The 17,284-nt window shown below is 37.3% G+C and overlaps 1 protein-coding gene across 1 annotated transcript in view; it reads left to right on the forward strand.

The window, feature by feature from the left end:
* The window catches only part of LOC114053726 (putative Polycomb group protein ASXL3), a 205,001-nt gene that overhangs the window by 174,592 nt on the left and 13,125 nt on the right, over window positions 1–17,284 (forward strand). Inside the window, exons 8-9 of the mRNA XM_027876859.1 lie at window positions 8,448–8,544; window positions 9,861–9,966. Coding sequence (XP_027732660.1) covers window positions 8,448–8,544; window positions 9,861–9,966 — 203 coding nt within the window. The remainder of the gene's footprint in view (window positions 1–8,447; window positions 8,545–9,860; window positions 9,967–17,284) is intronic.

Genomic DNA, 17,284 nt, shown 5'->3' on the forward strand with positions numbered 1-17,284 from the left:
CTGGGCAAGGTGAGCAAAAAATGCTTCTTCTCACTTTGCTATCTTGACTCCCCTCCAGTAAGATATACTATGAAAAAAAGGGAGTGGGCTTATCATGTACACTATTGCCCATGGAATATTAAGGAACAGTAAACAAGCATAAAATACATTCCATAGAGAGCCCTTTGACATTGAGGAGCTTATGAATATAGTTGGTGGGACACATGAAAACTTTAACACCAGTTATTTTATAATACATTGATAAATACATGATTCCACTGGTGTGGATGTCCCTTTCACAGATCTGCTCAATATTAGATTAGTTTCATAAATACATTAAGCATATGTAATACATTGTATAAAATATAATTAGATTATATATAACATTATATGATATAATTAATAATATAATGTGTAATATTTATAAATGGTAAATAACCTCGACACAATTATGCTTATTATGTTATAATATATGAATAATATAAAATTATTTTTACATTTTATGTAATTTACCAGTGAAAAATTTCATCCCCCAAATCATGAATAAGTATTGATCTTTAACTAGACAACAGCTATACCCAGAGATGACAGTTTAGTTTTTGGAGGTTTCGTTTTGTATATGATATCATTATCACTTCACAAACAGATAAAGGCTTCAGTGAGCTAAATACAAGTAGCAAAAATAACCCATGCCTGATTTTTTTGAAGAAAAAGTATATCTTTCATGTATTGAAAATCTTCTTTAAAACAAAAACACCACTACAAATTTGTGACGTGGCTCAAATTCAAACAAAAAAAAACTGGTACTGAGTAAAGGTATCCTTCAAATTGGTATATGAAGGCAAAAAAAAGCCCTCAAAAATGCAGAAATGGGATTCTTTTTCTTTCCAGTGCCTGCAGAAAACAAGATAACCTTAATCTGCATAAATATAGCAAACCTAAGAGAACAAATGCAAACATCTATTACAAAATGAAGTGTAATTTTGTTAACTTAGGAACTGTATAAATCAAATGTAACTAACATTAGCTTTTCTTTAGAGGATTAGGGAAAGACATGAGCTAGAGTCACATAGGATAAAAAGGAATGGGATAATTGGTATCTCTATCTATGAAAAGGGTATCAACACCAAGGAAATTATGTCTCCATCACAAAATATCATGTGATAATTAGTGTTAAAGCTTTCATGTGTACCACTAACTAGATTAATAAGCTCTTGAATAGTAAAGGACTCTTTATGGTGTATATTTTATGTCCTGAAGAGAACCTGTTTGATTTAACAGACATTTATTAGCATGACCAACATTTATTAATATTTATTTGCAGGGTGTGAGGGGCTGTGATCATATAAAACGTGATTACTTGTTCACTGAATTAAAAAAACAATAAATACTTATTGGTTGAATTCAAGTTTATTAATTTCAGCACATCCTAGCCTTTAGGTTGCCTTTTCCCCCAATTTAATGCATGTGCGTATTTTGGAAAGGAATAGTATATATTTTTCTGTCATATTCAGATTTGTAACACTTTTAGCAGCATACCAACCTCTGTCTGTGTGCATGTTGAGAGAAAGAGCAAAAGATGTTGGTTATGTATGCATGTATTTTTTTAGTTTTGTTGCAGAAATTTATTGTCTAAACTTTAGAAAACAATAAAATACCTTAATATAGTTATGACATACCTAGTATTATAATTTTGATTTTTAAATTTACCATGTGGGAAGTAATATGAGGAATAGCCAAGCTTAATGTCTGATTCAGATGTTAATTTTTATTTAATTACTAGCATTCATAGTAATGATTTTTAAAGGTATTCTTGTTAACTATTATCACTCTAGTGAAAATCCTATTTTATAAAAAAAAGCTTAAATTTTATAGTTATACTTTTTGAAAAGTTTTCACATATACTTTATAATTTGATCTTCACAAGAACCCCTTCATAGAGGCAGTGCAAGTGTTATTATTCTATTTTACACCCAAGAAAACAGCCTCAGTGGGCAGCACCAAGATGGCAGAGGGAAATCAGTGACTTGCTTGAGCTCTCCCTCAGACCCCTCCAAATACCTATAAAAAATGGCTCTAAACAAATTCTAAAGCAGCAGAACCCACAAAAAGACAGAGTAAAACAAATTTCCAGCCCAAAACAACCTGGATGGCTGATCAGAAAGGTATATCACGCTGGGCAGGGAGAGGAGCACAGTTTGGCGAACCTGGAGCAGGCTTCAGAGGACTGAATCACAGGCAGCTGTGGTGGTTTCCTGACCTCTCAACACACAAATGCCAAAGACAACTTAGAAGGTCAGTGGGGAAAGTCTGTGACTGCAGTGAGAGAGACAAGTTAGGTCTGAGGCCGCGGCTGCCACCTGAGCTTCCAGCCCACAGACTGAGGGGGTATCAAGTTGCTGATCAGAGGGGGATTACAGGGATCTCTTTGCCAGTGCTGAGGCAGGAATTTCTTGCTTTATCGGTGCTTGGATCTGGGTCACAGTTCTGAGGGGCGGTCCTGGGGTGAGGAGGAACACTAGTATGGTGGAGCTTGTGGCGGTGGAGAGCAAACACCTCGCCCCTTATCATAGCACCTTGGAAGAACTGACACTTTTCAGGTCCCTAGAAGTATCTCTGAAAACAGCTGTACAAACTCCCAAAGCTTGGGACAGTACATTCTCCACATTGGAAACAGACTCTTACCTTAACAAAGAGTTTAATGCTCAAGTAACTGGCTGGGATCACGAGCAAGCAGTGCAAAAAGAGTCAGACTATATTACCTTACTTTGGTGACAAAGAAGATCAAAATGTACAATGAGAAGAAGACAGCAAAGTCAAAGCTCCTACATCCAAAACCTCCAAGAAAAATATGAGTCAGTCCCAGGCCTTGGAAGAGCTCAAAAGGGATTTTGAGAAGCAAGTAAGAGAAGTAGAGGAAAAACTGGGAAGAGAAATGAGAGTGATGCAAGAAAATCATGAAAAGCAAGTTAACAGCTTGCTAAAGGAGACCCAAAAAAATACTGAAGAAAATAACACCTTAAAAAATAGCCTAACCCAAATGGCAAAAGAGGTCCAAAAAGCCATTGAAGAGAAGAATGCCCTAAAGAGCAAAATTGGCCAAATGGAAAAGGAAGTTCAAAAGATTACTGAAGAAAATACTTCTTAAAAATTAGAATAGAGCAATTGGAAGCTAGTGACTTTATGAGAAATCAAGACAGTGTAAAACAGATCCAAAAGAATGAAAAATTAGAAAACAATGTGAAATATCTCATTGGAAAAACAACTGACCTGGAAAATAGATTCAGGAGAGAGAATTAAAAAATTATTGGACTATCTGAAAGCCATGATAAAAAAAAGAGCTTAGACATCATCTTTCAAGAAATTATTCAGGAAAACTGCCCTGATATTTTAGAACCAGAGGGCAAAATAGAAATTGAAAGAATCCACCGATCTCCTCCTGAAAGAGATCCCCAAAGGAAAACTCCTAGGAATATTGTAGCCAAATTCCAGAGTTCCCAGGTCAAGGAGAAAATATTCCAAGCAGCCAGAAACAAAAAATTCGAGTATTATGGAAACACAATCAGGATAACACAAGATTTAGCAGCTTCTACATTAAGGGACCATAGGGCATGAAATATAATATTCCAGAGGGCAAAGGAGATAGGATTACAACCAAGAATCACCTACCCAGCAAAACTGAGTATAATCCTTCAGGGGAAAAAATTATCATTCAGTGAAATAGAGGACTTTCAAGCATTCTTGATGAAAAGACCAGAGCTGAATAGAAAATTTGACTTTCCAATACAAGACTCAAGTGGAACATGAAGAGGTAAATAGGAAAAAGAAATCATAAGAGACTTATTAAGGGTGAACTGTTTACATTCCTGCATGGAAAGATGATATTTGTAACTCATGAGACCTTTGTCAGTATTAGGGTAGTTGGAGGGAAAAAATTATATGTATGTGTGTGTGTGTTGAAGGGTGAGTTGAAGATGAAGGGGTCATATCTGGAGAATAAAATTAAGGGGTGAGAGAGGGTTATACTAGGAGAAGGAGAAGGGAGAGGTAGAACAGGGTAAATTATCTCACAAAAAAAAACAGAAAAGAAAAGACTCTTAAAGTGGAGGGGAAACAGGGGAAGGTGAGAGAGAATGAGTGAACCTTATTCTCATAGGATTTGACTTAAGGAGAGAATAAGATACACACTCAATTGGGTATGGAAATCTGTCTTACCCTACAGGAAAATAGGAGGGGAAGGGGACAAGAGAATAGGGGGATGATAGAGAGGAGGGCAGATTGGGAAAGGGGGTAATCAGAAGCAAATACTTCTGAGGGAGGGACAGGGTCAAAAGAAAGAATAGAATAAATGGGGGGGTGGGATGGGATTAAGGGAAATAGTTAGTTTTTCACAGCATGTCTACTACGGAATGTTTTGCATAACTGCACCTGTATAGCCTATATTGAGTTGCTTGCCTTTTCAATGGGGGGGAGGAAGGGAGAAAATTTGGAACCCAAAGTTTTAAAAACACATGTTTAAAAAAAATATTTTCACGTGCACCTGGGAAATAAGAAATACGGGAAATGGAGTACAGAAATCTATCCTGCCCTACAGGAAAATAGAAGGGGAAGGGGTTAAGAGAAGTGGGGAAGAAATAGAAGGGAAAGCAGACTAGGGGAAGGGGGATTCAGAATGCATGCCATCTTAGGGTGGGGGGAGGGGCAAGATGGAGTGAAAATTTGGAACTCAAAGTGTTGTGGAAGTAAATGTTGAAAACTAAAAATAAATAAATTTATTAATAAAAAAATCTGCTAAAGAGAAAAAGAAAACAGCCTCAGCCAGCTTAAATTGAGTCATGCAAAGTAATATGCCTAACTTATTAACAGAGCTAGGATTCAAACCTGCTTCCTAATCCAGTGCTCTTTCTATCAGCTGCCTCACCATATGTTGTAGTGGAAAGCATGCTATAAATTTGGAGTCACCAGATCTGGATTTGAATTCTGGTTCTTGCACTTAATACCTCTATGAACGTGGGCAAGCCATTTTATCCTTCATTTCTTCATCTGTAAAATTAAATTCCTTTCCATCTCCAAATCTTCATCAAGCATTTATTAAGCATCTGCTATGTTGCAGGCACTGTGCTAAGCTCTGGAGTTACAAAGAAAGGCAGAAAAAAAAATCCCTACTCTGAAGGAGCTTACTTAATGAAGGAGACAAAATAGATGCGGGATAAATTTGGAGTTTTCTTAGAGGGAAGTCACTGAGATTAAAGAAAAAATGGAAGGGCTTCTTGCAGACTTTAGCTGAGACTTGAAGGGAGCCACTAGGAGGTGGAGATAAGTAGAGAAAGAATAATAGGTGTGGGGCATAGCCAGTGAAAACACTCACAGATGAGGGATGGGTGGCCTATTTGAGGAACAGGAAGGAGGCCAATGTCATTGGATTGCAGAGTATGTGGGGGTGAGTAAGGTATAAGAAACCAGAAAGGTAGAAGGGCAGGGCCATGTTATAAAGGGCTTCAAAAGCCAAATGGGGTTTTATATTTGATCCCAGAGGTAATAGGGAGCCACTGTTGTTTATTGAATGGGGGTGGGGTGTTGATTTGCTCAGGCCTTTACTTTAGAATGATTGGTTTGACATTTGAGTGAAAACCTGAGGCAGAGTGACCAACCAGTAGGCTATTGCAACAGGCCAAATGTGAGATGTTGAGGCCTGCACCATAGTGGTAGCAATGATGGAAGACAGATGGGGGCACATATAAGGAAATTACAAGACTTGGCAACTGATTGGATATGAGGATGAGAGAGAGTGGGGAGTCAAGGATGATGCCTAATTTGTGAGCCCTGGTGAATGGGAAGATGTTGATAACCTTCACATAATAAGGAAGGTAGGAAGAGGGGAGAGTTTGTGGGAAAATGAGTTCGTTTTTCAGCCTCTTCAGTTTAAGATGTCGATGAAACATATAGTTTGAAATGCCTTGTAGATAGTTGGAGATAAGAGACTGGAGGAGAGGAAGAAAGGATAGAAATGGACAAATAATCTAAAATCCCCTGCATAGAGATGATAGTTGAATCCACTAGAGCTGATGAGATCACTAAGTATAATAGTATAAATGGAAAAGAGAAGAGAAGAGAATCCAGACATGATTTGTAGGTATGACCTGGATGAAGAAGGAAAATGAGAAAGAATAATCAGAAATGTAATTGGAGAACCAGGGTAGAATATCACTAAAATCAGAGAAGAGAGGGATTGACAGTGTTAAAGACCTCAGAGAGATCAAAAAGAGTAAGAATTTAGAAAAGGTCATTAGATTTAGCAGTTAAGAGATCATTGGTAACTTTGAAGAGAATGGGTTTCAGTTGAATTATGAGGTCTGCAGAGAAATTAAGAAGGGAGTGAGAGGAAAGGAAATGGAAGTAACAATTTTAAATCACTTTTTCAATGAGTTTAGCCACAAAAGAGAGGAAGGATATGGGACAACAGCTAGTGCAGATGGATTGATCAAGTGAGGATTATGGACATGTTTGTAGGCAGTAGGCAAGCAGTTGGGTAGATAGGTGGCACAGTTAATAGAATGCCAGGCATGGAGTCAGGAAGACTCATCTTCCTTTCAAATCTGGCCTGAGACACTAGTTGTGTGATGCTGGACAAGCGACTTCACCCTGTTTACCTCAGTTTCCTCATCTGTAAAATGAGTTGGAGAAAGAAATGGTAAACTGCTCCAGTACCTTTGCCAAGAAAACCCCAAATGGGGTCACGGAGTCGGACATGAAGGAAGAATGACTGAACGGCAGGGATGCAGTCAATACAGAGAGAGACTAACGTGAATGAGTGGGGATGATATAGAAGGTGATGTGCTAGAGAAGATAGAATTGAGTTTGTGCATGTAGAGAAAGGTTTGTCTTGGCAAGGAGAAGGATTACCTCTTCACATGAAATAGGAGTGAAGGGGAAGATAGTGGAGGAAGGTATCTCAGTGATATGAGGAAGGGAGAAGGACCTCTCATTGAATGGGCCCATTTTTTTTTCAGTGAAGTAGAGGCAAGGTTTTCAATCAGTGGATCCATTAGAAGTTTGAAGAAAGATGAAAAGATTTTGAAAAACCTGTATGGTGAGTAAGATTGTAAGTCAGGGAGAGATGTAAAAATATTGCCTTGCTGCATTGAGGGACCAGATGAGGTCATGTAAAACAAATTTGTATTTGTCTTAAATTAGCATGTTTTAGTGATTTCTCTCCAGCCTTGTTCAGTAGTGCCTGTGTAGAAAAGATGGCAGTTGATGGTGAGAATAATGCAAGACCAAAGCTTGGCAAGGCAAGGTCTTCAGTAAGATAAGGAGCAAGAGACTGAAGAGCTGAGGAAAGTGTATAGCTGAACTGGTTCACCAGGGGTCAAGATGACAAAAGGAGTGGAGTAGAGTGTAGCCTGTGCAATCGTGATGACCTGGGAAAGAACTGAGAGGTGTAAGGGTTAGTGATCACAGTGAGGACAAAGAATAAGATTTGGGGTTGCAGGGCAGAGGAAGAGTTGGAATGACAGCAAATTGTGATCAGATAAAGGATTTTCACAGTTCATGAACATGGGAATGGCCCTTTCTGACTGATTGCAAAGATCAAAGAAGAATATGATCATCTCTGTATGTAGGTGAGGTAGGGTGGAGGAATAGTTCACGTGACATGAGTAAATTGAGAGACTGGGAGATTAAATTTTTTGAGGGAGTCTGGGAAGAGTATCAATACAAGAAAGTCCCCTGGTATGAGAGCAGGAATTGGGGAAGAGAAAAAGACTGGGAGCCAGGTACCCTTTAAGAAAGGAAAGGGAATGTCCTACAGGTCAGTAAACAACAGCTACCAGAATCTTAATTGGGTGATAAAAATGGTTTGTATGAACCTAAAAGGTTACTGAGTGATGGTGATAAAATGGGAGAATTTAGAAATGGTAATGGGGAGCAAGGAGCAACTCCCCCACATTAACCATTGAGTCAGGGGTTACAAGTGAAAGTGCTGTTAGTGCTGGAAAGTTTAGACAGGGAAGCTGTGTCATTAGGAGGGAACCAGGTCACAGTGAGTGAAAGAAAGTGGAAGGAGTGGGAAGAGAAAAGGTTTAATAAGTTTGTTAATACGTTGCCTACAGAGAAGCATTCCAGAGTAGGGAGACAGATCTAAGGCAGGCAGACCTATGAACAGGCTGGATGGAGGTCTAGATGTTCCCTAGCAGGGTAGTTATAAAGGAGAGTAGGAGATTTTACATACATACATACATACATATACGCACATGTCTTAAGAAGATAAAAATGACATGGCTTAATCCTACCATTTTGATTCTAGAAATCCATTTATTTTGTTACTTTCCTTTTTTTCCTTTATCTTCCTTCTTTTGTACTCTAAGCCTCACATTTTTCTTAATTGGAATTTTCAGTTTATTTCTATGTAATCTTAGTTGAACATCTTTCTGATTATTGCGTCTTATTTTTATTGGGTTATTTTCTAGATGGGAAGTGATGGAGTTTTACGCCTCAGTAGTTCTGCCCTAAATAATGAATTCTTTGCATATGCAGCACAAGGATGGAAACAGCGATTAGCAGAAGGTAAATTTCCATTTTTTCTTATTCTGTGACATATCAAGTCTTAAAATCCTACTCTACTGAGTCATCATGGCAGAAAGATCACTCGCTACTTGCCTAGTTTTCTAGAACAACTAGGAAGAGAAGCTTTGGCATGTCCTACTTAAATGGAAAAACAATGATACTGGATTAAAAAACAATGATACTGGATTTTGTGCCTGTCACTGAAGACCACCATCTACCTAAATTCTTAATCACTAATTGCCAGGTAATTAATTTGAAAGGGAAGAAAGTTAGGAGGCAGCTCACAAAGGTGGTCTGCTAAGAGTTCGCGAAGACACAAATGCTATCTCTGTCACTTACTACCTATGTGATCTTTGACCAGTCTCATTCTTTGGACCTCTGTTTCCTCATCTGTAGAATGAGGGGTTTGAACTAGATGATCTATAAATTCTCTTGCATCTCTAAATCTGTGATCCTATCATTCTAAGCCAGTTTTTTAAGGGGTTGCAACCTATTCAGTGAAGAGAGTATCCATACTAACAACATTATAGTTCTTCGAAGCATTGAAGTATCTGACACAGCTGAATCTCCAAAATGCTCTGGATTCTGGATTCTTTCTCAGATTTCTCAATTTGTCAGAATTCTTCTGAATAATACTTTAATTTAGTACAAGTCAAATCCTGTTTCAACAAATTCTAAGGGGCTTTCCTAATGCTTTCAGTGTAAGGAAGATCATTGGCTCTGAAGTTTTAGAGGACCTTGGTTCACATCTACCTCAGATTTATTGACCTTTGTGAACGTGGGCACATTGTTTAACTTCCAATGACCTAATTGTCTCCATTTACAAAATTAAGAAGTTGAACTGCTTGCTTCCAGCTCTAGATCTATGATTCTGTCAGCCTGTTAGCCTGTTGTGTGTGTGTGTGTGTGTGTATGTATATATATATATGTGTGTGTGTGTGTATATATGTATATATGTGTGTGTGTGTGTTTGTGTGTATATGTGTGTGTGTGTGTGTATATGTATATATGTAGAAGATTGTGTGAAGTGGGCCATAATCTAATCCTTGACCCTTGCTTAGTGCCAAGGATAGAAAGATCTGGGTTATTGAAGTTTCTGTCTGCCTCCATCCCCTTATCCGCTGCCTCAAGGTAGGCATCTTAACTTGTCAGGTCCTAGACTATAGAAGCTTCCATCTTACTCCTTTATTGTATTGAAAGAACAGTGGATTTGAATCTTCAGTCTGCTGCTTACTGTATGTATGTCTTGTATGTCCTCGGACAAGGAGGAAGAGGTAGGATCACCTTTATTCAAAGTGTTAGCATTTGTCTTCTAGGAGAGTTTACCCCAGAAATGCAGTTACGGATAAGGCAAGAAATTGAGAAGGAAAAGAAAACAGAACCTTGGAAAGAGAAATTCTTTGAACGATTTTATGGAGAAAAGTAAGTATTAAAGAATTTTTTTTCATTTCTTTTAAAGAGAAATATAAATATAATTCTTTGCTTTAAATAGCACACTCATACTGTAGCACTCAATAAACCTTTGATAAAAGGCAGGCACTCCCTTATGTAAGGAATTGTGGGTAAAATTATAGTGGCATGTCAGCACTCCCATTAAAAAACTCATTTTCAAGAATGTACAGCTTGTCCATAAAAATTCACTCTGGGATGAAAATAGCACATGGGATTTTACTGTAGAAGTCAAATTTGATTTTTCTTAGTTAATTTTTTAAAAAATCCATTTCTTCATTTTTGAAGTGTTTCTGTTAATAAATATATTAGAAATAATGGTTTAGGTATATTTGTATTATCATAAATCAGTTACAGTCTCATTTTTTCAGAAGTGCTAAATGTAAACATGCTTTTAGCGCTTATTTAGGTAAAAACTAAGTTAATGTATGTTTATGGAAATGTGTTGCAAAGGTGATATTACTGTTTTTGACTATTCTCACTTGCTTACATAAATTTCTTTTTTTTTTTTTTTTTTGAAATTTGTTTCTTGTGTTTACCTCTTATAGTTTTAGGTTTTGGAGGTTTTTATTTTGGGGTGGAGGGTGGTTGTGTTTAGACTTACTAAAGCTATTTCCATACCACACTTCTATGTGCTGATGATTATGAAATAAATTAAAATGTTGGGTCAGAGTGTCTGTAAATCAAACATTTTACAAAGTTGATGCCAACAGAGCGTCTTGAATAGTTCAGTCTGTGTGAAAGGTGGATTTAGCCACTGAGTTTTGACTGGATTTAGGTTTCCTTCCATGTAAGAGTATGTGCACTGACTTTTAATTACTAGACTTAAACCTGAATTCAATTGCTTATTTTGTGTTAAAAAAAAATGCTGAATCGTTTTCAGGTACCAGGCTTGGCTGTTTTCCCTTGTAGCTCATGCTTCTCCTGTGAATGGAGGAATCCTGGGCTCAATGAGTTGATTTAGTAAACTGCCTATTTAAGGAGGGTGGTAGCCATTAGTGGCATGCACCAGGTAGCAAGACTGATGAATAGGAAGGCCTGCTTTTGAGAGCAACCAAAGGAGTACTGTCAAAGGCACTTGGATGCCCAGTCATAGTTAGTTATAAGTAATTTTAATTTTTTTCTTTTCCCTTTATTTTTTTTTTAGTGGGGAGGATGGTGGGGGAATTGAAAAAGTATCAAGTTCAGGGTTATACCAGGTGCCTACTCTAAAACAGCGTTGAGGACTGTGGTTCAAGCCCTAGGGAAAATGTTGGATGCCACAGTAATTCACCACTTAATTTTTGTTTAGTGCATTCTTACTGGCAATAGCATCTTAATGACTGAGTTAACCATCTAGAGTCTGGCAGTCATGTTGTCCCAAAAGAGTTTAAATCAGCAGGCTTAAGTTCTTCAGTTAGAGTTCTGCTCAGTATGTGGCAATGAACAGCAGTTTTTCCTTTGTAACTTTTTACCTTTTTTTTTGGTGAAGTGCATAGGGAAAGGATAAAAGAGGATATTTCTTCTTTACTGATCTACTTTGTCCTTTCCTGGCTATCTTCTAACTTTGCAAATATTTTGTGTCCTTGAACAATTTTTGACAAATCTCTTGACTAATACAACAGTAAGGCTTATTTAGCCATATGCTTTGAATTCTTCCCTCTCAATATCTTCCCTTACTGGCATGTGTGTGCAAGTATGATGCATATGTATGTTTATGTATATATGTTTTTATGTTTTGCCATCAAGTTGAAAAGTCTTTATTACCCCTTTGAGTATTTCTTGATTATTTTGGCAGACAGACTGGCATCCATTAAAGGTTTGCCATGTTCAGTTCTCTGCCTTGAGTTTGGTATTTTTGTTATGATCCCTCATGGGCTTATTTGACCTATAAGCAGGCCAACTTTTCATTGTCATACTAGTGACTTGAAAGTAAGACACTCAGGTCTGTTATCTTATAACTATTGAATGTATTGTTCCTGAGGCAATTAGGTGATGCAGTGGATAGAACGCTAGGCCTGCAGTCAGGAAGACCTGAGTTCAAACATGGCTTCAGCAGCTACTAGCCACGTGACCCTGGCAAATCTTTAACCGATTTATGTCTCAGTTTCCACATGTGTAAGGGATAAGGAGAGTAAGTTGGGGATAAGTTGTAAGAACTAAATGAGATAATATTTATTAAGTTTTTAACACATATGTCTGGTGCATAGTAGGTGCTTAATAAATCCTTCCTTCTTCCCTCTTACCTGCCTTGTGTCTGCTTGCCTGCCCTGTTCATAAAATCTATTTGTATAAGCTTGATTTGATTTTTCTTTCCTTCCCATTCTGTCATATTTATACATGAGAATGTATATTGTAAATCTGTGTGTGACACTGAAGCATTTAATACAGCCCTCAGCAGGTTAATATCATCGACTACCTTAATTGACATGAGATGGTCACAACATTCCAGGCTATATATCCTGCCCAAACTAACTTACTAGGTTTAGGTAAAGCTTGGAGTTGGAATGCACCTAGAAGCTACATAGTTCCACTTCTTATCTAACACAGGAATTTCCTCTGTGACATCCCTGATAATTTGAATACTTTCAGTAAGAGAAAACTCATTGCCCCACATGCAAACTTATTACAGTTTTGTAAATACAGTTAGAAGAAATTCTTTCCTTTCAATTGAAATAAAACTTGCTCCTCTGAAAAATCTACCTTTTGGTTCTAGTTAATGCTTTATGGACCCACAGAAACATTTGACGTTTTTCTGCACATTGTGTCCCCTGATGATTCATTGCTTCTCTAGGCTAGACACCCCCAGAGTTTCCTTTAGACATTCCTTGTATGAAAATGAATTACAGAGGTAAAATCACATAATCTCAGAGCAGGAAGAAATCTCAAAGCCCATTTTGTCCAATTCTTATCTAAACAAGAATCCCTTTTACAAACAGACCTGACCAGTGGTCTTCATTTGAAGACTTCAAGTAACAGAGAACCCAACTGTACTGCCTTCACAGTCAACTCATTCCATTTTTTGAGGGGCTTTGTTAGGAAATCTTTGCTTAGAGCAAATCTAAAACTCTGTCTACAACTTCTGCCCCTGGCTCCCAGGTCTGACATGTAAAGGCAAACAGAGCAAGTTTATTCCCACCTCCACATAAAATCCTTTCATATACTCTGGGATGTATCCCCAAAGTCTTCTCTCCTTTAGGCAAAACATCTCTAATTCCTTCAAATGATCGTTCTGTGGCACAATCTTTAAGACCTTTTTCATTCTGACCAACTTCCTTCCCTATCCCTTCTGCTCATCACAGAATCCCAGAATTTCAGTGTTCTTCCAAAAAATTAGAGCCCAGAATTATCTCGGTACTCTACGTGGTCTGAAGTGAACTAAAGTGTATTGATAGTATCACATTCCTAATAATTCTGGTTCCTCCATTTCTCTTAAATTGCCACATCACACTCTTGAAATGTTCTTTCAAATCACTAAAACTTCATAATTTTTATCAGATTGTGTAGTCACCCCTATCTTGTACATGTAAAGTTGATCTTTTGAACATAAGAATAAAACTTGGTTAAGGTAAATTTATCTCATGTTTAGATGTGACCCACTGTTCTAACCTCTTGAAATCTCTTTGAAGCTGAATTCTTTTGTAGAGTATGTCAACATCCTTCCTAACTTGGTGTCATTTTTTTTTTAAGTTTTGCTAGGAATGCCATCTAAGCCTTTTTTCAAATAATGGATAAAATTGTTAACCAGCACGTGATGAATCATAAAGTCTTGAGGCATTCCACTAAAGACCAACTTCCACATTGACAGTGAGCTACAGTTAGGGTCTGGCCATCCACTTCACTATACAGAATCAGAAAATCCCAAAGATGGAAGGGACCTTAGAGGCTATTTAATTCAAAACATAACTGAACAAGAATTTTTTCTTTCGAATCTATCCAAAAGGGAATCTTGCTTTACTTGAAGACTTCCCTTGAATGAGAACCCACTGTCTCCTCATTCCTCTTTTGCCATTTGGAGTACATTTTTTTTTTGGTAGTAATCTTGTCACAGATCATTTTTAGGTCCCTAAGTTAATCCATAAAAGCCCACTATTGATATTATTAATATAATACTATATATTTGCAATGAAAAATTAAAAGAGAGTACTGCTATTATCTAGCAAATTGTTCTCCATCTTACCCACATATATAGTGTGAAAGTCTTTGTCAAATGCTTAGCTAAAATCTAGATAAAATATTCCTATAGCATTCCCCTCTTCTTTTAGTCTAGTAATTAAATAAAAAAATTAGTTTAATCTAACATGACCTATTCTTGATGAAGCCAAGATGGTTCTTTGTGATTCCTACTTTATTTTTCAGATGTTTAGTAATCATCTCTTTAAGAACACATTTTTGAATTTTACAGGAATTTACTCAAATTTACAGAAATTAAAAGTCAAGTTCACTAGAATGTAGTTTGAAGACTCTATTCTCTTCCTTTTTTTTTTTTAATCAGGACAACTATATTTGCCCACTTCCATTCACCAATATCACTCTTACTGTTGAAGGTATCATCATATTCCCAATCACACAGGCTGACAATCTCACTGTCTCTCCCCCGTACCTCCGTGTAAAATCTGTTGCCAAGTCCTGTTTTCTACCTTCATAACATGTCTCTGTCTTCCTATTCAACATTTTACTTTGAGCTTCATAACAGCTGTTTGCCCCCTTCTTTCCTCTGACACTGCCATTACCCTCCTCGTGAAGGTTTTTATCACCTTTCGCTTGTACTTATGCAGTAACCTTTTGATTGGTCTCTGCCTAAAGTCTCTCCTCACTTGTCTTCCTAAAGTGCAAATCTGACCAAATCATCACCCTATGTAACATAGAATATGGCTCCCTTTAATGTCCAGGATCAAATATAAAATCCTCTGGCTTTTAAAGCCCATCATAACCTGACCCCTTCCTATCTTTCCTTTTTCTTATATTTTATCCCCATATTCTCTGTGATCCAGTGACACACTGGTGTCCTTCCTGTTCCTATTGCAATAGCCTGCTGCTTGGTTTCACTGCCTCTAGTCTCTTCTTACTATAGTCCATCTTCCGCTCAGATATCAAATTGATCTTCCTACAGCACAGATCTAACCATGTCACACCACCCCCCATTCAATAAACTCCAATGGTTCCCTATCACCTTTAGGATCAAATATAAAATCCTCAGTTTGACATTCAAAGCCCTTCATCACTTAGCTGCTTTCTACTTTTCCAATCTTCTTATACCTTATTTACTGCCATGTACTGTATGATTCATGGACACTGGCCTCCTGGCTGTTCCTCAAATAAGACACTCCATTTGTTTCTAGAACAAGACACTCCATCATGTTCCTCAAACAAGACACTTTATCTCTCAATTCCTAGCATTTTCACAGGCTATCCCCCATTCCCTAAATTCTCTTTAACCTTATCTCCATGTCCTGCCCTACTTGGCTTCCTTCAAGTCTCAGTTGAAATCTCACCTTCTACAAAAAGCTTTTTATGATCCCCCTTAATTCTAGTGCCTTCCCTCTGTTGATTAAATCCAGTTTATCCTGTATATGTCTTATTTGTACATAGTTGTTTTCTTGTAATCTCCCTTATTAGGAGTTGCTTGAAATCAGAGACTGGGTTTTTTGTTTGTTTTGTTTTGTTGCCTTTCTTTATTATCTCTTTCTTTATTGCCTTTGTTACATTTTTTTTAGTATCTCCAATACTTAGCACACTGCCTGGCATGGAATAGGCTCTGATGAATGCTTGTTGCCTGACTGACTGCCTTTCCTCCTGATCTTGCGAAGGTCCCTTAGTAATCATGTTCTTTCACCTGGGATGTAAATCGTCCTGGCCTGGTTATTTGGTTTTTCTTTTTAAAAAATTATTTTCCTTTATTCTGAACTAAAAGCAAACAAAATGAGTAACCTTATATATAGCAAAGGAGAGAAAAGAAAATGCACTTGAAACTCCAAGTCTCTACCACATACAGCTTGCTCTTCCCTTTAAGTACATAACAAATCCAACATAGAATTTTCAAAGCTGTCCTGCTTATCTTGATTCCTTATGGATTTCCTTCTGTTCATTATTTAAAATGCTTCAATGACTCTCTTTCCTTTTTCTTTTCTTTTTTTTTACCACCCTGTTCTTAACCCTATCCCTTTTTGCCTACTTTTCCCCACCAGCTGAAGAAAAGAAAAACAAAACCTTCATAACAACTATTTATAGTCAAGCAAAACAAATTCCCACATTGGCCTTGTCCAGAACTCTATGTATTATTCTGCATCTTGAGTCCATCACTTCTTGTTTAGGAGGTAGATAGCATAATTCCTTACTGGTCTTCTGAAATTGTGGTTCATGGTGGCATTCTTCAGTTTTCAGAGTTGTGTGTTTTTACAATACTGCTGTTGTTTAAACTGCTCTCCTGGTTCTTCTTACTTGGTTATATTAGTTCATACAAGTTTTCCTAGGTTTCTCTGAAATCACCCATTTCTTACAGTACAATAATAATTTGTTTTGTTCACATACCGTAATTTGTTTAGCCATTGCTCACTTCTCAGGCAATTCCCTCGGTTTCCAGTTCTTTGTCACTACAAAGAAGACCTGCTACAAATATTTTTGTATATGTGGGTCTTTTTATTCTTTCTTTGATCTCTTTGGACTGTATGACCTATTTAATTTTAACTCATGAAGGTTAAATAGATGCTTTTTACTATCTCCTTATTAATCTTGAGTCTTGACTCTCTAAAAACCATTTTCATTCTATTCTTTACAATCCAAATATTATCCTCTTTGACAGAGAAAAGAGTAGGCAAATAATTAGTCAAGCAGTCAGTCAACAAGCTTTTATTAAATACCTGCTATGTTGCAGGCACTGTGCTAATCACTGGAAATACAAAGAAAGACCAAAAATTGACCCTGTTCCCAAAGAACTCAGCAACAACACCTCTACTTTGTCCATTATCATTGTTTCTTCCACCTGTAAGGGTCATCCTATCCTTTCTTTTATTGTTCTTTTGTCATCAATGAAGCCTTTTAAAAAAAAAAATCTGTGTTTTCATTGTCTTAGCATCTTAGCTCATTCACAGGGGGTTGGGGTTGGGGAAGAGGGAGATCCTTAGCAAAAGCTTTTCTGATTGAAGCCCTGCCTCCCCATTCTACTTTTTGCCTCTGAACTTCCTATCTATGTCCTCTTTCTATTTGGGTGATTTGTGGTTCCTCAGTGATACTCTACGTCTTTTTTTTGGTGCTATTAGTCTTCATACAGCTGTTCCCAACTATGTCCACCTGCTTTGAGCATGTCTTAATA

Source organism: Vombatus ursinus, unplaced genomic scaffold (genome assembly GCF_900497805.2).
Source record: "Vombatus ursinus unplaced genomic scaffold, bare-nosed wombat genome assembly UNPS02014812.1, whole genome shotgun sequence".
NCBI classification, from domain to species: Eukaryota; Metazoa; Chordata; class Mammalia; order Diprotodontia; family Vombatidae; genus Vombatus; species Vombatus ursinus.